At 37.9% G+C, this 24,464-nt stretch overlaps 1 protein-coding gene across 1 annotated transcript in view; it reads right to left on the minus strand.

Moving 5' to 3' along the window:
• The window catches only part of LOC116249262 (uncharacterized), a 62,478-nt gene extending 52,932 nt beyond the window's left edge, over positions 1-9,546 (minus strand). The window contains exons 1-5 of the mRNA XM_031622483.2: positions 9,314-9,546; positions 8,584-8,712; positions 8,249-8,476; positions 8,075-8,157; positions 7,789-7,889 (exon numbers count right to left, since the gene is read on the minus strand). Coding sequence (XP_031478343.1) covers positions 7,789-7,889; positions 8,075-8,157; positions 8,249-8,476; positions 8,584-8,712; positions 9,314-9,460 — 688 coding nt within the window. The 5' untranslated portion in view covers positions 9,461-9,546. The remainder of the gene's footprint in view (positions 1-7,788; positions 7,890-8,074; positions 8,158-8,248; positions 8,477-8,583; positions 8,713-9,313) is intronic.
• Positions 9,547-24,464: the final 14,918 nt, after the last annotated feature.

A 24,464-nucleotide genomic window follows, 5' to 3' on the forward strand; every position in this document is an offset into this window, starting at 1 on the left:
GTATTTTGGAATTTTAGTATTAGGTAGCTTTCTGAATTTTAAAGTTTTGTTGGACTCTTTATGTAAAGGGTTAAACATAACCCTAATCATTATTTAGTCTAAAGGAAGGCACAGCTGACAGATTCAAGACTGCTACTTACTCTCTCCTTCTTCCTCACATTCTCTTCTTCTCCTTCCTATCTACCTCTCTAAGTAACATGGTATCAGAGCAACAGACCTAGGACTGTGCCATCTAGGGTTTCACGCTGCTTCCCTCATTCCTCATCTCTTCATTCGAGCTCAGGTTACACGTCTAAAGTTTTTGTTGCTTACAAAAGAAACAATCAGATTGTTTGGTGGAAAGGGGCTAATCACGTTCAACATGTAGAGACATGATTTGCACCCCTATGTTGTTGTGGAAGTCGTGATGTTGCTGAAGAACCAAATCTGATGTCGTTGACAAGTTGTTGTCGTTCTGATCTGAATGTCACAGTGTATCAGATCTGATTCAGTTGATGCCCGTTGACAAGTTGTTGTTGTCGTTCAGATCTGAATGTCGCAGTGTATCAGATCTGACTCAATTGATGCTGTTGAAAAAATTCAGACCAAAGAAATTCTGATCTGCTTGGTCGTGTGGTGCCTGGTTGATTATCATAGTTAAAGCATCATCGAAAGTTGAGTGGAGCAGGCAAGTTTGTGTTGAACTCTGGCTGCAATAAATCTGTGCATGTTTGTCTATATTCAGTCTGCCGTAGGTTTGTGTTGAAATCTGGCTGCAGTAAATCTGTGCATGTTAGTTTATATTCAGTCTGTCGTGGGCTTTTATATTCTCCTATTTTCGAGGTTCTAGCATGGCTACCAATAAATCTATACAACATGATAGAATTGAATCTAGAAATCAGCAAACAGAGGCTGGTGTCGATTACAAAGCTTTCTCAAATCCATTTTCTTTTGGATCTACTATCAAACTTGATGGAGCCAACTATGATGTCAGATCCTTCATGTTGCCAGTCGTTGGACATGTGAAGAAATATATATTAGAAGAAGATAAACCAGTTGAAAAGATTGGTAAATACGCACGGTGGGAAGAAGAAAACAACATAATTAGCGCTTGGCTTATGAATAGCACTCAGCCTCACATTGCAACAGGGTTTTGTTATTATAAGACAGCCAAAGATATGTGGAACTCTCTCCGGCAGACGTACTCTAAAGACAAGAGCATCAGCAAAATTTTACAGGTTCAGCAAGAATTGTTACAAATGCAGATGCAGCAAAGTGACATGGATTTAACTGAATACTTTACAAAGTTGAAGTTCACTTATGAAAAGATGAACTCCTTAAAACCGCCCTGTAAGCATTGTCTCAAATCTCACATGGAGCAAATGATTGTTGTTAAATTCCTTGCTGGATTATCTTCTGATTATTCTGCAGCCAAGGCTCAAATGCTTACACGTTCAGATTTTCCTGATTTTGATGAGGCCTTCAATAGGCTAAACAGATTGGTTGTTACTCTTCCTCCATCCTCAAACAACTCACAGTTATCTGCCCTTGCCTCATTTGGAGGAGGAAGAAATGGACTATACTCTTTCCATGGTAGAGGAAGAGGTCGGGGTCCCAGAGGACGTGGAAGACTTCAATGCACATATTGTGGTCGTCTTGGCCACTTAAAGGATAGGTATTGGAACAAAGTGGGTAAACATAACTCATCTACATCTCTCAAAAAATTTGTTATCTGTAAGCAAACTAACTAATGAATTGTCGAGTTATTTTTGACCCGGGTACTTGTGTTGGGAGGAAGATTGGTGGAGGTCATGAGAGAGATGGAATCTAGTTCTTGGATACATCAGATAAGGAGGCGTCATTCTTAGTTGATTCATCTTCAAGTGCTTTCCAATGGCATCTCAGATTGGGTCATCCATCCTTCCCTAAACTTCGGCTGCTATGTCCTCAGATTTCTTCCACAACTTCTATCGAGTGTGAAGCTTGTCAACTGGGAAAGCATAGTTGTACTTCCTTTTCATCGAGTCAAAGTCAGTCTAGCCGAAATCTATTTGATTTAGTTCATGTTGATGTTTGGGGGCCTAGTCAGGTTCCAAGTCGGTTGTCGTTTCGGTTACTATCTGTCCATTGTTGACAATTTCTCTCGTGTCACTTGAGTTTTTTTAATGAAAGACAGAACTGAAGTTCCTTGTATGTTGAAATCCTTCATATTGGCAATAAAAACTCTATTTAATTCTTGTGTCAAGGTTGTTTGCACTGACAATACTTTCGAATTCAAATCTACTTCTCTACTTGAATTTTATAAATCCAATGGTATTGTGCCACATTTTACCTACCCTCACACATCTCAACAAAATGGTGTAGTTGAAAAAAAACATCGGCATTTGTTGGATGTAGCCCGCACGATCATGATTCATTCACATATGCCTTCCAAATTTTGGGGAGATGCAATTTTGACTGCATGTTACCTAATAAATAGAATGTCATCTTCTTCCATAGACAACAAAATTCCAATTCAAATTCTCTACCTAAACAGAGCTTTGTTCTCTTTACCTCCACGTGTATTTGGATGCACATGCTTTGTACATAAACTTGGACCTAATCGAGATAAACTAGCTGCGCAAGCAAGTAAATGTATATTTTTGGGATACTCTAGAAATCAAAAAATGGTATCGATGCCTAGATCCTATATCTAATCGAGAGTTTGTCAGTGCCGATGTAACCTTTCTCGAGTCTTCTCCATTCTTTCCTACAAGTCCTTCATTTCCAAAGTCTGAGATGCCTCCTTCTGTTCCACTTCCAATTCCTTCTATTCCACTTGAGTCCCTTCCTTTGTCATCATCACCCACCTGTTCCAATCCCTTCATTCCACAATTTAAAGATCCTCCTCTCACATATTCAAGAAGGAATCCATCATCTAATGACCCTGCACCATCTTGCTCTCGAGAGGTAAGTAGTTCTGAATTACATGACATGTCTGAATGTTCCATTAATGCTTCTCTTCCTGATGAACTACTTATTGCACTACGTGAAGGGATCAGACAATGCACAATTCATCCTCTTTCTAAATTTGTTATTACAGCTCATTTGGGAGATCATATGTGCATATTTATTGATGCCTTGTCAGCTACATCCGTTCCTATTTCACATGAACAAGCTATTTTGGACTCTAAGTGGTACCAAGCAATGAAGGAGTAAATGGATTCTCTAATATTGTTGTCACACTTGGGATCTTGTTGAACCTCCTTCCGGGACAAATAATGTCGGCTCGAAATAGGTATTCACTATTAAGTATAACTCAAATTGTACAGTTGAGCGCTACAAGGCACGCTTGGTAGCAAAAGGGTATACACAGACATATGGTATTGACTTTTTTAGAACTTTCTCTCCTGTGGCACGCCTGGGTACTATACGACTCATTATATCTATTACAGTTTATTATGGATGGAACATGTACCAACTCGATGTTAAAAATGTCTTTCTCTGTGGGGATTTATCTAAAGTAGTTTATATGCAACAACCACCGGGCTTTGAGAAACAGGGAGAGTGTACCAAGGTATGTTTGTTAAAGAAGGCTATATATGGTTTGAAAGAGAGTCCCAGAGCATGGTTTCAAAAGTTGTGTGATGTTGTGTCCAAATTTGAGTTTCAGAGATCGCCTTTAGAATATTCATTGTTCATAAAAAGGATCTCAAAAGGCATGGTTGTTATGGTGATATATGTGGATGACAATATTTTAACTGGTGACAGTGAACAAAAAATACAAGACACAAAGAAATATCTCCACAGCATTTTGTTACTAAAGATCTTGGCTCTCTACGTTATTTCTTGGGGATAGAAGTAGCAAGAAGTAAAGAAGGTCTAGTCCTTTCCCAAAGAAAATATGTTCTTGATTTGTTGGAAAGTGACATGTATGACTAGTACTAAACCGGCATCTATTCCTATGAATTCTCGCATTCACTTATATGATGATAAATTTAAACCTGTTGATAGCAAATTATATTAGTCTATGATTGGAAAGCTACTATAGTCTATATGTAACCATTACTAGACCTCATATATCTTTTGTTGTGGAAAAACTAAGCCAGTTTATGAATAAGCCAAGAAAAGCCCATTGAGATGCAGCTATGCTATTATTGAAATTTCTAAAAGGTTCCCCTGAAATGGGTTTATTATTTAGAAGTATTTTGATGCAGATTATACAGGCTCAATTGATGACAAAAAGTCCACTATGGGATTCTGTATCTTTGTTGGTGGTAACTTAGTTTCTTGGAGAAGTAAAAAGAAAGTTGTTGTTGCTCGGTCTATTGCAGAGTCAAAATATCGAGCCATGGCCCAAACTGCCACTAAAATTACCTGGGTGAGAGCCATGCTAGAAGGTCTTGGAATTCAGATAGAATTGCCTATAAAAATGCAATGTGATAATAAAGTAGCTACCTATATAGCAAATAATCCGGTCTTTCATGAACGGACCAAGCATATTGAAGTTGATTGTCATTACATTAGAGACCTGGTTCAAGCAGGAATTATTTCTACTGAATATGTTGCTTCAGAAGAACAACCTACAGATATATTTACCAAAGCTCTTCCTATATCCGCTTTCATGAAGTATTGTAGCACGTTGAGCATGATAGACATCTATGCTCCAGCTTGAGGAGGAGTGTTGAGGAAATGTACTGGTTTGGGATTTGAGGTTTTTTATATTTTGGAATTTTAGTATTAGGTAGCTTTCTGAATTTTAAAGTTTTGTTGGACTCTTTATGTAAAGGGTTAAACATAACCCTAATCATTATTTAGTCTAGAGCAGCCGACAGATTCAAGACTGCTACCTACTCTCTCCTTCCTCGCGTTCTCTTCTTCTCCCTCCTATCTATCTCTCTTAAGTAACAGATAGAAAACCAACCCTATTATTTACATGCTGATATAGATTTCTTCAGCAAGGTGGAGCAGTCCAGCATACCTCCTCCCGTTAATACACCTCTACCAGCTATAAGTGATAGAGATACATGGGACAATATTAACTCCAACCATGATGATCGACCTACAGAATTTGATAACAGATCAGAGCACACAGCTGATCAAATATTCGGAGAAGAAGTTTAGCAGAGAAGATCAACCAGGATAACCCCCCTGCACGACTAAATGACTGCTGTACTTGCCATACATGAATGCAACAGAAAGGTCAATGGATTGCATGCAACTACAGGGAATATCAGAGAGGTACAGGGCCTGCCTATCCAAGCCATATACTGAAACAGAACCACAAAGCTATGAGGAGGCCAGACATAAAAGTGAACAGTGCAGTGCAATGAGAGAAGAACTATCTGCATTAGAAAAGAACAAAACATGGGAACTAGTCAGACTGCCTGAAGGAAAAAAGCCTGTAGGATGCAGGTGGACTTACAGAATAAAATACAATAATAGAGACGAAACAGAGTGCTACAAAGCTAGGCAAGTAGCAAAGAGATACTCGAATTCAAAGGGTAGACTGTAGCAAAAATGAACTCTATACAAGTTCTACTATCTGTAGCAGTAGCTAAGAGGTGGAAGCTGCAATGAATGGTCATAAAAAATGTGTTTCTTCATGGAAACTTAGAGAAAGAAATATAGATAGAACTTCCTACAGGTCTTAAAGTACAATCCAAGTATCCACTAGTGTGCAAACTGAAAAAGTCATTATATGGGCTGAAACAATCACCTAGGACTTGGCATTCAAAGCTGAGCACAAAACTAGAGGAAGAGGGAATCAAAAGAAGTGATGCAGATAATTCAATATTTGTGTCAAAAATAGGTGAGGCATAACTATTGTTGCAGTCTGCATGGATGATTTGATAATAACAGGGGACAGTCTACACTTTATTGAAAAAACAAAGAGTGTACTTAAAAAACACTTTGAGGTAAAAGATTTGGGAGCATTACACTCTGAATCGAAATGTGCAAATACTCCTATGGAACTAAATCTAAAGTCAAACAATGATGAAGATGATGCAATGACAGACAAAGGCAATCATATATCTCACGGCAACAAGGCCTGATATTACCAACTCAGTAATCCTACTAAGTCAGTTCATGCACGACCCAAAGAAATCACATTTGGAGGCCGCAAACAAGGTACTGAGAATCTGAGATACTTAAGGAAAATCCCAGGTAAGTGAATATTGTTCAGAAGAAGTGATAGTCTGAAGGTATATGGATACGCTGATGCAGTCTAGGTAGGCAATCAAAATCACATGCGTTCAACCTCGAGGTACTGTTGCTTTGTTGGTGATAACCTGGTGTCATGGAAAAGTAAGAAGCAGGCGGTATTTGCACACTTAAGCACAGAGTCGGAATATAAGTCGATGGCTCTAACTGTATGTGAGCTTATGTGGATTAAATACTCATTAAACGATATAGGAGTTCAGGTGCAGCTGCCAATGAAGTTATTCTGATACAGCCAAGCTACAATATACATTATTAACAACCCTATATTCCACAAGAGAACAAAACACATCGAGGCAGACTGTCATTTTATTAGAGAGAAAATACAAAGCTGGAATCATCCGTACAGAACGTGTTACTTGTAGACTGCAGTTGGCAGACGTATTAACAAAAACTGTGAGGAAAGAAGTATTCTACAAGTTAATACACAAGTTAGGTCTCCACGAAATCAGAGAACCAACATGAGGGGGAGCGTTGAAGGGGCTTACTAGAAGGTTCGTAGAGTGTGTGACAGCTATATTACAGCTGTATTTCTGTTATACAGCTGTTAAGATATAACCGTAGTGTATTCGGGTGAACTGCCAAACATATCAATATATTGGAAAGAAATAAAGACATTTTACTTTTTCGCCTCTCAATTTCTCTTTCATTCTCAATGCTCTTGCCTGAAACCTTCTTCTCTTCAGTGCAGACACTTCTCTCTGCAGAACGATCTCAGACACTCTAAAACAGTACACCTCTCCCTTTTTGTTCACGCATGACACTCCCTTCTCTCTCTCTCTCTCTCTCTCTCTGCGTGTGTGTGTTTGGGGTGTCCCCTTGTAATCCTCACTATAAGTCGACCAAAGTTGTCCTTCACCCCTGTTGTCCTTTATAAAGGACGAGTACGTTATCCTTAATGACGACACCATCTCATCATTTGTCATTTAAAAAACAAAAGCTTTATTTTAATTAATATAAAATTTTACTCAAGTCAAAGTTTTTTTATAAATGTGGATGAAAAGCTAATTAACAGCTAATTGATCGTATAATAGATTTTAAATAACATAAATACATACATATACATACACACATACACACATACCCAAGCCATCCAACACATACTGCAAGACATGCCCCACCTTTGAGATCAGAACACTGAAATAGAAACATATATGCAACATTTGCAGATGATATAAGAAAAAAGACAAAAACTCAGTTTTACATTACACATGCTTTACAACTTTTAAGCCCACAGTGCCAAGTTGTCAACTATCAGTTCCATAAAGTACCTAAACGCTCTGTTTATGAGCACTTCTAGTGCCGATAAAGTGAAAATAACAAACAAAAATTCTTCACCTCAGTTTCTCACTGAAGATAATCAGAGTAATTAAAATCTGAATATGCTTAAGAATGTGATTTTCTTTCAATGGAAACGAAGATGGCAGCTTAAACAAGTTTGCTTGAAACTACAGGTACTATACTATTTTCAGTTCAACAGGAGCCTTGGAGAACTTGACATTAATGACTTAAACTTCATTTTGAGGACATTCAGAAAGCGTCAAATTTAGATGTGGATATTCACATGGCAGACAATAATCCCATGGTTCAGATTTATAGCAAGCTTACTTAAATAAACACCCTGGCCAAGTAATTCATCAGCTTTCTTTGCCTGACTATAGGCTAGCTCTTCAGTATATGAGACCACAGCTTCCAGAACAGGACCATACCTAGCAAAAATGTAGACCAAGATAGGGAAAGAGATAGTTGAGTTGGTGATTTAGTAGAACCAAATTGTCAAAGTCCATGGAGGATGGAAAAAAAATGAATGTTTCCTCAGAAAGTTAGGAGACATATGAAGTTAAAAAATAACTGGCTACAGGTGAAAGAACAAACAGCACATATTAACGTTTACCGCTTTAATCTCTGGAGAAAGATGTCGGTAAGCTCCTGGGACGTAATTTGCTTTGTTCTTATCAGTTCTCCTAACTCTAGAACCTGAGAGACCAATAAAATGGGTGCTTGAAATTGAATCTAGTACTGGGCAGTCGACAAGAAAGCCACCAGGTTCATATGTAAAGCAGCCTACACTCATGTACGCAATGTCATCTTCCTTCTTAGGTCTTCTTACACCAAAAGAGTTAGGATAATCAAATCCTCCCATCTTGGTTGGCAATTCATTAGTTCTACGTGACTCTGGGTTGAAGACTAAAACGGATGGATCACGCAGACCACCATTAACTGAAGCAACCAGCTTCCTGTTGAATTGAAAAGCAGGGATGTTGTGCTCCTCCGCACCCTTCGCCATTTCTTTCACCTGTAATTGACAATAAGAAAACTTCTTTAACACCAGACACTCGTGAGTGGATAGAAAAAGAAGGACAAACAAGTTGAAGATGGTTGACCTAACCAACGAAAAATTACCTCCGAATCATCAAAAAAGTCTATATCGAAGAATTGCAGTGCACTTTTGAGACAGGAAACATTTCTCATAGCTTCTTTCGAAAATAATGCCCTGTTTTCAGAGATAAACCTCTCCTGATTTCGCAATACCTGGAAAGAACGTGCAACATAAATCAAAAGAAAATACATTTATCAAGTTTCAACTTCACCCCACCTCATAGCCATCCATTTTAGTCCTTCAATCAAGTTGCTATGGCGCATTTGGTCTTCAGTAGAAGTTTCATACCGATGCATACAGTATTTTAGCAATGGAAAGGAACGGGAAACTATTTTGGAAGAATTACGCAAACAGGCAGCTTCGGTCAGACCAAAAATTGAAAACGGTTGTTTGGATAAAACAAATGCATGGCTAGAGCTCCGATCGGGAAGTTGACTAAACGCAAGCAACGCCCAGTAAGTGGGACAATTGGAAAAAAAAAAGGGGATATGAGAACGTAGTGTTCAGTCCATTAACGAAACTTCCCAACAAACAGAGAGGCTTAACCAGACGCGGCTTTTGGAGATGTACAACATTATCCAGAAAGCAGCACAAGTTGTTGATCACCTTATTGCAATTTCCCAGTTTATCCCACATTTCGAGACAATGCATGCAAGCGGTGCACTATCTCAGAGTAAACCGCGCAAATACCAAGATAACTGCCCAAAGCCGCAAAATACGAAAGTTGCAAGCGAACTTCATAGCTGCCCTTACCATGTCGTTGCAGAGATTCTCGAAGATACCGGTGCCCACCGTCCCTGTTCCAGCAGAGACATCAAGACGCTGCAAAGCGCTTAAGACGGCGAGCAGGAGGCTCGCGAAGGTCACCACGCGTGCCCAGCGAGAGAACATGTCCGCCATTTGAAGTCCGACGATGCTTCTTCTTCGGAGGATGAACCTGCTGTTTGATAACAAGAAAATAATTCAACATTAAAATGTTAACATGAGCATGAGAGAGAGCGCACTTTTAAGACCACTGTTTGGCAAACACGCAGAAAGTCATCTAAGACGGCTAAATCATCCGCTACGAATCAAGTCCATCGAGTCATATTGTCGACTCAACTAATTATGTGTTTCCTTTATCGTGCATTGTTGAACACTGATGTTATTTTTTGAATTGTAAAATATCACAAATTTTATCAATCATACATAAATACTCTAATATGTTATTCAATTTTAATTGATAAAAAATTAAACATAAAGTCCTAACAAGCTTAACTTTTTCATCTATTTATTAAAAAAAAATGCATTGTAAAAATTTATATCTTGACCCAACCGAGTCAACTCTCTAACCCAATGACTCAGTTTGAATTGTAAAATATCACAAATTTTATCAATCATACATAAATACTCTAATATGTTATTCAATTTTAATTGATAAAAAATTAAACATAAAGTCCTAACAAGGTTAACTTCTTCATCTATTTATTAAAAAAAATGCATTGTAAAAATTTATATCTTGACCCAACCGAGTCAACTCTCTAACCCAATGACTCAGTTTTCAACTGAGTCGAGTTGGAGTCAGGGGTTTACCAACTACGATAAGAGAAGCCATAGCATAAAGCTAATCAGTTGCTAACTCTTAAATGCATGTTTCCAATAATGTATATCTCACCTAGCAAAGGGTACAAACAGGTTAAAATCCAAGTCTATAGAACTAAATTTCACCTAAGTAGATGACTCTAGGACTTAGATGCTCCTACATGATACCGAACCTGATCAGTGCTGCTTAAGTGGTATAATTGTCTTTGGAACATAGAAGTTAGACACCATGCAAGATGTGCTGCATATGAGCCAAGTCATGTTCGAGTTGGGCCAGCTTGAGCTCGACTCAACTAAAAAAACTCGAGTCCAGTTCAACAAAACAAGCTCGAGCTTGACTCGTTTATGTTAAGCATGTCTCATTTTTTAACTCATTTAACTTGATTATGTTAAACATGTCGCATTTTTTAATTCATTTAACTCAATTAACTTATTTAATTCGATTATAATTCAATTATTCATTGTGTAGTCAAGCTGAGTCGAGTTTAAATGAGTCAAGCTCTTAAACTTGAACTCGACTTGTTTAACATTTCAAACATACAATTGAACTCGAATTCGACTCGTTCATAAATGAGTCGAGTTCAAGTTGTGTTTTAACGAGCAAGAATAGAGCTCGAGCTGTCTCAACTCGTTCTGTAGCCCTAAAACCAAGAGCCTGGCAGTCGACTGTATAACAAAACGTTTCTTCATGATACGAAAGATATCTATACTAATGCAAGGCACATAACACCACCAAGCATGCATTTGATTAATGACAATCGATAATTACCTGAAAAGCAATAGCAGCTAAAGGCAGAGCCACATATGGGCTGATTCATGTTTCCTTTATTTTAAATTAATATTTTTTAATATTTGGTTTATTATATGAATAACCCTTTAGAAATTTTTTCTAGATCTGTCACTTATGGCAGCCCTATTTTGCACAACAAATGAATTGCTAAAAAATGAAAGGTCATAACGCACATGACCAAAATAAACAGCTAGTTTATCCTAAATTGAGATGGACGTTGTAGTACATCAATAAATACTCATATGACCTTTTTGCAAGTAATGCAGAAGAATGTTATAAGATGATGGAAATTATTTCTTAATATTGAAAAAAAAGGAATAAACTCTTGTAGGAAATATCTAATTCATGAATCCTGGAGCCCATCAAATGGATCATATTCGGGTTAGACATTCGAATGACTTCTAAAATAGAAAAAAAAATAACATCCTACTAAGAGATTAGCATATTTAAGAAATGACAACTGATTGGATTTGGATATAAATTTAGTGTCAAATAATTATCTAATAAATTCATATTCATAAAAATTGCTAACTATATATCTATTTTTTTCTTAAAAGTGTTTGAATTTTTCAAAACTCGATGAATATGCTGAAAATAAATGCTATCCTCACATGTACCAAGACCATTTATCAAATAAAAATGTATATTTTTATTCAGTACTTTTCTGAAGGGGTTAATTAAGAACTATTGGAATGTAGTTGGATTTTCTATTTCAATTTAGTAGCATACCAATGAGACTATCAGCTATTTAATCAAAATGCAAGAATCAGTGATTTTTTTCTACAGATTCTAGTATTAATATAATAAACAATAACATATCAGGTAATAAACTAACCCAAAGTTGATTTCATTATAATAATAAAAAACATGGAATAAGCATTCCATGATAAAAATGGAATAAGGATAACTAACATTTTGTGTGCATAGCATGTACGGTCAATATTTGGTTGTGTATTTAAATGTCATATTTAAATTCAAATGTGAAAACAAAAGTCATATTCAGATTGCCAATTAAAATTGTATTTGGATATGGCATAGATTTTCTTTGTTCACATTTAAATCCGACTTTCAATCCAAATGTGTGAGCATCTAATAAATCAGATATTGTAAAGAGTACGTTTGATTTGAATCCTATTATTTGACATCCCTAATTGTATGTGAGAACTTTCTTTTGAAGTTAGGAGTCTTTCAGAGATTTTAGCTACAAAAATATTTGATTACTAGACGTGGAGCCTTTGTGTGCTTGTATTATAAATCCAAGTGATGTGCAATATGATGAAAAGTTTTGATGCTCTTGATCTTCAAATTCTTCGCTTGGAAGGTTACAATTACCGTACCTTAGTTCTCTAATCATGCTTGTATGTTCTGAGATGTTGACTCACAGTGTGAGGAAAATTTTTTACATCAATAAAGTTTAATGATTAACTTTTAATTGTTGACATGTCTCCTAACTTGTCTTTAGAAACTGTTCACTTGTTTTGAATAGTTTCAACAGTTTTATGTTGTTCAGATTGGCAATGGGATGGTATTCATTTGCAAAACATCGTTTACTCATGCAACATTATTCATTTTCTTTCCTACTTCAGAAGTATCCATATCTTTACAGTTTTAAACTGTTACAAGGCTGGGTTCCTTTAAATCATGATAAGCCTTTTGCATAAGATGTCCAAGTTATTACTGTTGGGATTTTCCCATCTGGATAGTCTTGCGTCGATACGGGTCCATATCCGTTTCGGACCCTTAAGTATAAATACTTGTGTCTTGTGATGGTGTGAGACACATTCAATTTTTACCGTTTGGGTAATCGGTCCCCTTAGCCATACGTGAATTGTCTGTCCTCATCACTGGGCTGCTATGGCTGAGGAGAGAAACCCATTGCCACCGCCAATGCCGCAGGGGAACGACTCTATGGGGACTGTAGCCGTTCTTCCCACAGCCGTCGACATTCAGTCGGCGGTAGCCTCTACAGGTTCTTCTTCCGCCCTTTATGAAACACATGAATCATGAATGTCTCTTTCGATTTCTGCATTTTCGTTTTGTGCGCTATCTTTGATTCTAGCAAAGTTCCAACAATGGGTTATGGGCCCACACCACGCACCACTGCGCGTTTCCCTTTGCATACTGTTTTTTCACGCAAAGGGAATAGGGCAGAAACGTGGTCACCGACGTGCCTGTTCATTCCTCTGTTTGCACAATAGGCGATGGAAGCGTTGGGCTTCTGTTGCAGTCGCAGGGATAGGAATCAGGGAGAGGCAACAGACGTGGCTCTTGCCGGCGCCCACCCACTGCGTTGGGAATGATCAGGGAAAAGAGGGAAAGGGGAAGGCGACGGAAGGCTTCAGTTGAAGGGCGACTGAAGGAAGGGAGGCCACTGGCGGGATCACCGTCGCCAGACGGCACCCGCCGGCGTCCACCCAATCACCCGTCGTCCTCCCGCTGCCACTGGTCATGCCCAAATCTGAAAGATGGAGGGCATAGGGACAGACGATGGCTGAGGAGGGCGATGGCCGGTCAGAGGCCCACCGGCGGCTTCCCTGTAGCCGGGCGGTGCCGTGATACTCGCCGGCGCCGACCCAAGGCTTCCCTCAGCCCGTCGGAGAAGAACCCGCCGTTCCCTGCGTTCGGCGTTTTGCAGAGGAGTGGCGGTTTCTCGCTGCCTGAAACCGCTCGCTCAGTCAAGCGGGAGACGATCGAGCGGGAGGCGGTTGGACCCGGGTCGGGTCATGTTGATCTGACCCGGATCCATAATATTTAAAAAGAAAAAAAAAACTCGTTGCGCCCGCTCTTCCGCCCGCTTTGATTTCAAATTTATGGATCAGGTCGGGTCTGGTTGGACCCGAACCGTATCCATACGGTCTGATTTAAAACAGAACCGATTCGGTCCGTTTTAGAACTGATTCGGTCCGTTTCAGAACCGATTCGGTCCGTTTTAGAACCGATTCAGATCTTTTCTGGACCGGTTCAATTGATTTTCAGACCGGTTCATTCAGTTTTAAAACCGATTCGGGCTTTTTCAAACCGATTCAGAGTTGTTTGAGACCGGTTCTTTCCCTTTTCGGACCGGTTCATCTAGTTTTCCACCGGTTCGGTCCATTTAGGACTGATACGGGCCGGTTCTAAGCTAGAGGGAGCCGGTATATGTGGTTGTATGCCCATTTAAGGTGATTAATAGATTGGTTCGATCATTTTAGATCGATACGGGACCAATTCATTATGTTTTATGGAGCTTTAATGAATAATTTAGATAGCATTAAGTTGATTATGCAGAAATGATTCATGTGATTCGTGTATTTCATTTTAAATGTGTTATTATGACATATTATATTCTTGTATCCTGTTTTGTTTAGGATTATGCTAAAGTTAATTTTTATTGCATGATCATAAAGTTGTACGATAACGCTAATGTAAGGAGCCTATGATTAGTTAAATCATGTTATACCTCACCAAAGTTACTACGCATGATTTAAAGGCACATTAGTGTTTCATGTTGTATTTATTCTCATTTGAAGTAACATAATTACCCAAAGGTAGTGTGTTATGTTCAAGAGAATAAGTACAGTAAAATAGGAAAATAGATCCTTACATAGTTCTGTCATTTTACACCCAAAGGTGTTATGCTTAACTATAGTTTTGATTTACATTTCCTAGTTTTACTAGATAAAGTTAAGACGGAATACATGTGCGTATTAGGTATATTACCAAAGTAGCATCCTAATAACCCCATGTATTTGTCTTGGAAATAGTAGACATAAAGAGCCTTTTATTCGGTTTATTGTTCCATATGGTTTGTCTCATATAATGCATGTCAACTTATAGATGTCTTTTGTCGTCTGCAGTGCCTGAATCTATTTATTTTAATGCTTCAAATTCTATCCCTTTACTTGATGATTCAAATTATGCTGAATGGAAAGAAAATGTTGTGTTTATATTGAGGTATATGGATCTGGATATGGCTTTGAGGCGACTTGAACCACTACCTCTTACACCAGAAAGTAGACATAATGAAATAATGTATTTTGACAAGTGGGAGCGTTCTAACCGACTAAGTTTGTTGCTTTTGCAATCAAGGGTCGCTAAGAACATACGTGGTGCTATCCCACCTTGTAGATCGGTGAGAGAGTTCTTGGATGCAGTTGAAGCTCAGTTTGTCAGCTCTCATAAAGCCAGAGCTAGTACCCTAATGTCAAAGTTAATATCTATGAAATATCAAGGAGGGGGTAACATTCGCCAGCATATGTTAGAAATGAGGAACATTGCTTCTCAATTGAATGACATGAAGTTGACTATTTCTGAATCTTTCTTGGTATTCTTTACTTTGACCTCTTTACCAGCTGAATATACTCCTTTTAAGATCAGTTACAACACACATAATACTGAATGGACATTCAATGAATTGATGTCTAAGTGTGTTGAAGAGGAGGAAAGGATGAAGGGTGAGAAGTTGCAAAGTGCACATATGGTTTCTCACTCTGGGGCTGGTAAAGTTGACATAAAGAAAAGTTTAATGAAAAGGAGTGCCAAGAAGAAGTCATCAAGTCAACCTGCTTCTCAAACTGCGCAGACTAACTTAGCTCCTATAAAGTGTTTCTTTTGCAAGAAAAAGGGGCATAAGAAGTCAGACTGCATCAAGTACAAGAATTGGTTAGAGAAGAAAGGTAACATGTCATTTGTTTCACTTGAAAGTAATATGTTATAATGTTCCTATTAATAGCTGGTGGATTGACTCTGGTGCTACTGTGCATATTGCCAATAATTTACATGACTTTATGAGTAAAAGGGAACCAACACTACATGAGAGGAGCATTTTCTCAGGAAATAAAATGCGCTCACATGTGAAGGCTGTAGGAGAATGCCAGATTAGGCTTGATACTGGCTTTGTTTTGGATCTTCATGATGTTTTCTTTGTTCCATCATATAGTAGAAACTTAATTTCTGTATCAAGACTGGACAAATTTGATTTCTGTTTAAAGTTTGAGAATTCAAAGATGTTTATTTATAAAGATCTTGTTGAAATTGGTTCTGTTATTTTGTGTGATGGTTTATACAAGTTGAATGTGAAGATCCAATCTCCTGAATTGTTGGTTTCTAGTCATTGTATAAGTGGCAACAAGCGTAGTACCATAAAGGATGATTCATACATGCTATGGCACCGCCGTTTGGGTCATATCTCTGAAAAGAGAATAAGGAGACTCATAAATGAAGGGATCTTACGATCTATGGCACCGCCGTTTGGGTCATATCTCTGAAAAGAGAATAAGGAGACTCATAAATGAAGGGATCTTACGATCTCTTGATTTTACAGATAACGACATATGTGTAGATTGCATAAAGGCAAAGCAAACTAACATATATAAAGAAGGTACCGAGCGATGTACTGAAAGATTAGGAATTGTTCACACAGATGTTTGTGGACCTTTCCCTCCTTGTTACACAGGCGAAAAGTATTTTGTCACCTTTATAGATGACTATTCTCGGTATTTGTATCTCTACTTAATCTTTGAAAAATCTGATGTGTGTCAAGTTTTCAAAGAATATAAGAAAGAAGTAGAAAAACAAATCGGTGAAGTTATCAAGATAGTCAGATCAGATAGAGGTGGTGAATATTATGGTAGGTTTACTGAGATGGGACAAAGGGATGGACCATTAGCACGATTTTTAAAGGAAGAAGGCATTGTGCCTCAATACACTATGCCAGGCAACGCCTACCAAAATGGTGTTGCTGAAAAAAGAAATTGTACACTTAAAGAAATGGTTCGAGCTATGTTAAATTACTCTACTCTCCCTCTAACCTTGTGGGGTGAAACTCTCAGGACAGCAGTGCATATCCAAAATAGGGTTCCTACTAAGGCTATTCCCATAACTCCTTACGAGTTATGGATAGGTAGGAAACCTTCTCTTTCTTATATGCACATATGGGGATGTCCTGCTGAAGCTAAATTGTATAACCCCTACATAAAAGCCTTTGATCCTAGAACAACCAGTGGTTTCTTTATTGGTTATCCAGAAAGATCGAAAGGTTATAGGTTTTATTGTCCATCTCATACACCACATATTATGGAAACAGATAAGGCTAAGTTCCTGGAAGATGGCTCATTTGGGTTAGATGCATTAGAAAACCTCAATTTTGAGGAAATACAGGATACTGAAAGTAGACCTGATAAAGAGAATATAAATGTGTATGATTATGTTGTCTCCCAGGATGACATGAATGCAAATCATACAGGCAATGCATCAGATCCAGATGAATTAAGTGTAGATCATACTGATGAACACGAACAAGATGTGGTCATACAAATTGAAAATGATCAATTACATGTTCGTAGATCTACAATGGCCAGGAGATCTGCCATATCATCAGACTATGTGGTATACCTACAAGAGCATAGTGATTTGATAGATGTTGATGATGATCCTTTCACATTCATTGAAGCCGTTGAAAGCAAACAATATAGGCACTGGATTAATGCAATGAAAGAACAGCTTGACTCTATGGCTAAAAACCAGACATGGAGCCTTGTGTCGTTGCCTGAAGAAGTAAAACCCGTAGGGTGTAAATGAGTCTATAAGACCAAGAGAGACTCTAAAGGCAACATAGAGAAATACAAAGCAATATTAGTTGCTAAAGAATTCACACAAATGGAGGACATTGACTATAATGAGACATATTCACCTGTCTCTGCTAAAGAGTCAATGAGGATTGTCCTTGCACTTGTAGCTCATTTTGACTTAGAGCTACATCAGATGGATGTAAAAACAGCTTTCTTGAATGATGATTTGGATGAAGAGGTATATATGGATCAACCTCAAGGGTTTTCTGAGAGTGGTAAAGATCATTTGGTTTGCAAGCTTAATAAAGCAATTTATGGACTTAAACAGACCTCACGTCAATGGTACATTAAGTTTTTCGAAGTCATTACGACTTTTGGGTTTACAAAAAATATCATTGATCGATGTGTGTATCTTAAGACATGTGGGAGTAAGTTCATAATTTTGACTTTATATGTGGATGACATTTTGCTTGCTTCAAATGATCTTCGATTGCTAACAGAAACCAAACATTTTCTCGCATCTCATTTTGAGATGAAGGACATGGGTGAGGCTTCATTTGTTCTTGGCATTGAGATTCGTCGAGACAGATCTAAATGTGTTTTAAGTTTCTCCCAATCAACATACATCAATAAAGTTCTGAGAATTGTTCTCCTATTTCGACACCTAGCTAAAGGGGATAAATTGAGCCTAAATGATTGTCCAAAGGACGAATTTGAAAAGGCACAAATGATCAACATTCCATATACATCAGCAGTTGGCAGCTTGCAGTATGCACAGAGTTGCACTAGGCCTGACATTTCCTTTGCTGTTGGGATGCTTGGTAGATTTCAATCTAATCCAGGCATTGCACATTGGAAGGCCGTAAAGAGAGTCATGCGATACTTGCAAGGGACAAAAGATTACATGTTGACATATCGCAAGGTGGACCATTTAGAAGTGATTGGCTATTCTGATGCCAATCTTGGAGGATGTACCGATAGTAGAAAGTCTGCTACTGGTTTTGTTTTCCTTCTATCAGGAGGTGCCATCTCATGGGGGAGCAAAAAGCAGACTGTGACTGCTGCTCACACCATGGAAGCAGAATTCATTGCATTATATGAGACTACATCACAGGCAATTTGGATAAAGAATTTCGTTTCACAGCTCAAGATAGTGGATTCTATTGATAGACCACTTAAGGTTCACTGTGATAATGAAGCTGCAGTGTCCTTTTCCAACAACAACAAAAGTACTACTTCTTGTAAGCATATGGAACTTAAGTATTTTGTTGTTAAAGAAAGGACAAAGAATCAACTAGTGTGTATTCAATACATTGGAACTACAGATATGGTTGTAGATCCTCTTACTAAAGCGATAGCATCTGGTATGTTCTTTGAACATGTTAAGAGGATGGGTTTGTATAGTTCAATGTAAACACACTATTATGCAAACATTTATGAATGTGATCACATACAGTTTGTTGATTCTCATTAAGTTTGTTGTCTATTTATTTTGTATTCTCATTTGTTTGTTGAGAAGTTTTGTAAGACAACAAGGTGGGACCTTGGAATGGATTTTAAGGCTAATCCATTCATTTTGTTTACCATTGATATCGACTTGGACTAGTGGGAGATTGTTGGGATTTCCCCATCTGGATAGTCCTGCGTCGATACAGGTCCATATCCGTTTCGGACCCTTAAGTATAAATACTTGTGTCTTGTGATGGTGTGAGACACATTCAGTTTTTACCGTCTGGGTAATCGGTCCCCTTAGCCATACGTGAATTGCCTGTCCCCATCACTGGGCTGCTATGGGTGAGGAGAGAAACCCATTGCCGCCGCCACCGCCGCCGCCAATGTCGCAGGGGAACGACTCTATGGGGACTGTAGCCGTTCTTCCCACAGCCGCCGACATTCAGTCGGCGGTCGCCTCTACAGGTTCTTCTTCCGCCCTTTATGAAACACATGAATCATGAATGCTTCTTTCGAATTTCTGCATATTTTGTTTGTGCGCTATCTAGATTTCTAGCAAAGCTCCAACAATTACTACTTAACTTTCCAATTTGTGCTAGATCAAGTACACATGCAGTCAATCCAACCAGTTCTTAGTGATACATATACAATATTATAATATCCTTGCATGTTTCATACATTTATCTGCACAATATATAATGACATTACAACTATGTAGATTGTAGTTTTTCGCATGCTTTAAGTTTTTAATCATCTTACCATTCATGTATTAAAAAACAAAGTAGCTAGTTCACCACCGCAACTTATATCTACTTAAACAAATTATGCGAATTTTGCGGCAAAGTACTCTTGAAGGATATTCTCAATTAAGTACAAGTAAAAATCACACCAATTTCAAATTGTAAATTTCCGCAAAATAGTGAGATCGTGCCCAATCGGCATGGAACAAGATTTTGGATATTGATCCAAATTCAATAATAGATAAAATATTCCCTTCACCACTAAAAAAAAATCAATTACACAGTTATAAGAGTTCAAACAATGAAATCATCCACTGTATTTTGACTTGACTGCCGGTGGTTCAGTCTCCATAAATCATTGAGCAAGAGAAATCATTGGTTCTTGCATGGGGAGCAGAGGCGTGAGAACTGGCTTGGCTTCTCCCTCTTTGTCACCATCATACTTGTCGATTGAGGGATTTCATCTCTTAGGCCCCGTTTGATGCTCATGGAAAATACTGTGCAATGCAAATTTTTTTTCTAAGTTTGTATGGTTCTTCCCTGCAGCATGAAACACAGAGAATTTTACCATGTTTTTTTCATTGGATTCAAAAAACTTCCCATGCAAAAAAGTCGGACATAGATCGGTTTGACTTTTTTTCGCAAAAATTTTTTTTGCCCGTTGCTTCATCACCTAAGTCTCTCTCACTCTCTCTCTCGTTGGGCCTTCTTCCTCTTGTTGTGGTTGTTTCTCTTGCCATTGCAGCAGCGGGTTCTTCTTCAGCAACGGCTCCTCAATAGTGGCTTCTTCCTCAACAAATCAAGTTCGCTTGCTTCCTAGATCACATCCGGTAGAGCCTTCTCCTCGCCCCCTCCTGTCTTTGTTTCCTATTGGAAGCATCGACATTTCACTAGTGCTCCAACCATCGTTTCCTGATGATCAATTACTTGAGCAAGAGACAATTAGAGACCAATAGCTTTCTATCTTTCTCTTTCTACACCTCCCTCTCTCTGCCGTAGATTCACAGTGGAAATGTTCTAGTTATTGTGGTGTGCATTCAGTATGGGATTGATTTTAGGGATTCAATTTTATGTTTCATTCATTTGGGTTTCTTGATCGATTGGAGTTTCTAGGTTCTTGATTTCTAGGAAGACTGTTGCTACCGTTAGTTGGATTTCTTTATACTAAGAAATTGTTCTTAGACTCTTTTATGTTGTTACAGTATTATTTTTTTGAGACTCAAGATGTTGGTATACTGTTTTACAATGTTTCATTGACATTATATGATGTTGGGATATATATGCAATGGGTTCAAAAATTTATTCACCGTACGTTTTTTCTGTTCATTAAACAGTAAAGTTTTTTTTCTTGGAAAAAAATTCAGGCCATCAAGCATGACTTGGAAAAAATTTAATTTCTTCTCACTGTACATTTTTCTTGAAAATTTTACCATGCAAAAAACTTCATGTGCAACAAACGGGGCCTAAATCTGGTATGGCTATGTTTGCTCGACTACATCTACCAATTGGTTAGCTATGAAGTTGTTGCAGTTCATGAATAAACAAATCATGGGTCTCTTAGGGTCGTAGAGGGACGATTAGTTCAAGATATTGAAGGCATCAGATGAATAATGGTGTGAAGAAGGTCGGGACTATGCCCAGCTACAACTTTCAGCCGGTTCGACCGCTTTGCAATGGGTTCAGTGGATGCTGATGGTAAAACTAGGGTTTAGTCCTCGGTGGATTCAAAGTCCTTGTCCTCTACTAATTGACTTCCCCTTATTGGATAGTGGCCCTGAGCCCTATCCCTTCATCTCGTAACTGCGAGGCAGCCCACTCGCAGTTACGAGATCAACTTGCAAGTTGTTTTTCAAATAAAGTTTTTATTAAATAAAATCTAAAGATTTACTTTACCTGTTTCTTCTCCGCTAATCTCTCACTGGCCCTAACCACTAGCTGGGCTTCAAGAAATCCTGTGAGGCGGCTTATATATATGCCCAACACTTCATGATTTAGGGTTTCGTCGAAGGATTACCCTGGTTGGTGCTTCACAGAAGCAAACCTGGCTATCTTTAATCCATTGGTTTTTTGTCTTCTTCTTCTTTTTCTCTTTCAGTCGATGTTGCCTCTGCCTTTTGCCACTCGTCTACTCATCCTAGAGATTCCAGTGGTAAACTTGCTGAGGAAACATAGTTCTGAACTAAGGCGCGATTCTGCTGTTGTAACTCCCACATTGGTATCAGAGCATATGAGATCACTATCATCTGAAACAAGTAAGTAACTTTTAGATGATGAAACTTACTGGCGTGCTAGAATGATATAAATCGATGCATAGATAGAAAACTATCGGGGATGCCTAAGGCATGCTAGATTAAGTAACTTGCAGTATGCTAGAAAGTATTGCTTACACGAGCAATTCTAGTGTTTTTGTGAGAAGAGAGAGAAGATCGAGCGAAAAATGAGAAAAGTATAACTCACATAAAATGAAGGAGTCAGATAGAGTGGAAAGGAGATGTTTGAAGCTATCCAACAGCTAAGGAGATGTTTAAAGCTATCTCCTCAAAGTATAAAACCACTACTACGATGCACGTTCAGTTACTCCTAGAATAGTATAACTCATATAAAATGAAGGAGCCAGATAGAGTTGTTGACCATGTTAACAAGATGTTGTCATAGTAGAAAATGTGATATCTGATAACATGCAGATCTGTACGATCATGAATAGCCTACCTCTAACTTTAGAGAAGCTTCCCATTCAGTTAGCTATTCAGCAAGAACACTTGGCCAAGAGAAAGAATGCAGAACTAATGATAGTCTAAGATAAACCTGCTATTAATCATGTGCATATAAGACCCAAACAATTTAAAAAGAGAACGATGACAAGTTTAAGAGTAATTTTGTAGGTACTCAGAAACCTCAAGGTGATGTAGTGAAATGCTCCAGGTTCGAAAAGCCTGAACACATCAAGAAGAACTGCATGACCAAGTTTCTAAATAAGAAGAACAACAACAATAGAAAGAAAAATCACTGAGACTTCAACAAAGAAGTCATTTGTGTTGCATTAGAATGTTTATTCACAGATGGAAAACTAACTGGTTAGTAGGTAGATTCAGGGGCTACCCATCACATTGCAAAAATGAAGGAAGGTGTGGTTTGTATGGAAGACCTGAGTCCAAGAGTACAAAAGGTCTATATGAGAAATGATTCGTATTGTGATGTCATGGAGTCGGGTCATCTCGACTCAATGTTGGGGGCACCATTTTGACAGGTTCTATATGTTCTTTTTATGAACAGGAACTTAGTGTATATCCCTGCTCTGATTGAAAAAGGTTTTAAAGTATGTTTTGTTTCAGAGAAAGCCATAGTGAGAAAACATGGGAGGACCATGTATGAAGGGAAATATGTAAAAGAACATGACATGTTTAAGCTTAACAAAATCAATATGGCTTCAGGTTCTGCTTACATTGATTGTCCATTGAGTGTGAGTGCGAAATTATGGTATGAAATATTAAGCCATGTAAACATTAACAAGATAAAAGACTCTATCATAACAAGGTATAATACCTGATATAAATATAAGTGATTTCGTGAATGCCAGTCTTGTTTATATAAAAAAATGGCAAGAAAATGCTTTCCTTCTGAAGTAATCTGGGCCACTGATCTATTAGAGATGATTCATTAGATATTTGTGGACATTTCAGGGTCCAAACACATAGTGACATGTTATATTTTATAACATTCATTGATGACTTTTCAAAATTTGGTTATCTTTATCTGATCAAAGATAAATATGAAGCATTTGAAAATTCAAAAAATACAAAAATGAAGTTGAAAGACAACTTGGAAAATACATCAAGATTGTAAGGTCTGACAAAGGTGGTGAGTACACATCAAATGAATTTATCAAATACTATAAAGACCTTGGAATTAATAGGCAAAGAACAATGTCTAGAACACCACAACAAAATGGTCTTGCTGAGAGGTATAACAAAACCCGCTTGAACATGATAAGATCCATGTTGGCATGTGCACAATTACCCAAAATATTTTGGGATGAAGCTATGATAACAACTATGTATACAGTAAATCGAGTGCTCTGCAAAACATTCTCAACAACTCCTCCTTATGAGAGATGAATTGGTGTAAAACCAGACCTGAGACATCTCAGGAGATGGAGATCTATATCCCATATAAAATTTTTTAGATAAAAAAATGGATAAACTAGATAATAGATCTGTAAAATTTTTGTTTATTGGATATCCAAAAGGATCCAAAGGCTACATATTATATCACTAGGCTATGGAGCTTATCAAAAGTAGGGATGTAGAGTTCCTAGAATAAGTAAATAATAATGACAATGATCTAGTGGGAGATCAAACCGATCTACTTGATGATCTAATTTATTCAAAAGAATAGTCTGACAATCAACTGATTGAGGAACGGTTTAGTAATGAACCAACCGATTCAAGTACCTCATCTTTTCAGACTTTGTCAGGTCATAAAAGACTTGGAGCTCCTCTTTCATATTTGAATGATTACTTTGTATATCTAGCAGAAGAGTTATGCTATTTGACAGATATTGAAGAAATGTTAGACAATCTGACATATGATAAAACAATAAATTTGCATGAATCGTCAGATTGGGTAAATGCTATGAATAAAGAAATCAAATCCATAGAAAATAATAAAGTCTGAGAATTAGTAGATTCTTAAGGATAGAAGATCCATTGGGTGTAAATGGGTGCTAAAAGAAAAAATATAAAGCTGACAGATTAGTCGAGAAATTTAAAGCAAGACTGGTGGCGAAAGGTTTC

Source organism: Nymphaea colorata, chromosome 2 (assembly GCF_008831285.2).
Source record: "Nymphaea colorata isolate Beijing-Zhang1983 chromosome 2, ASM883128v2, whole genome shotgun sequence".
NCBI classification, from domain to species: domain Eukaryota; kingdom Viridiplantae; phylum Streptophyta; class Magnoliopsida; order Nymphaeales; family Nymphaeaceae; genus Nymphaea; species Nymphaea colorata.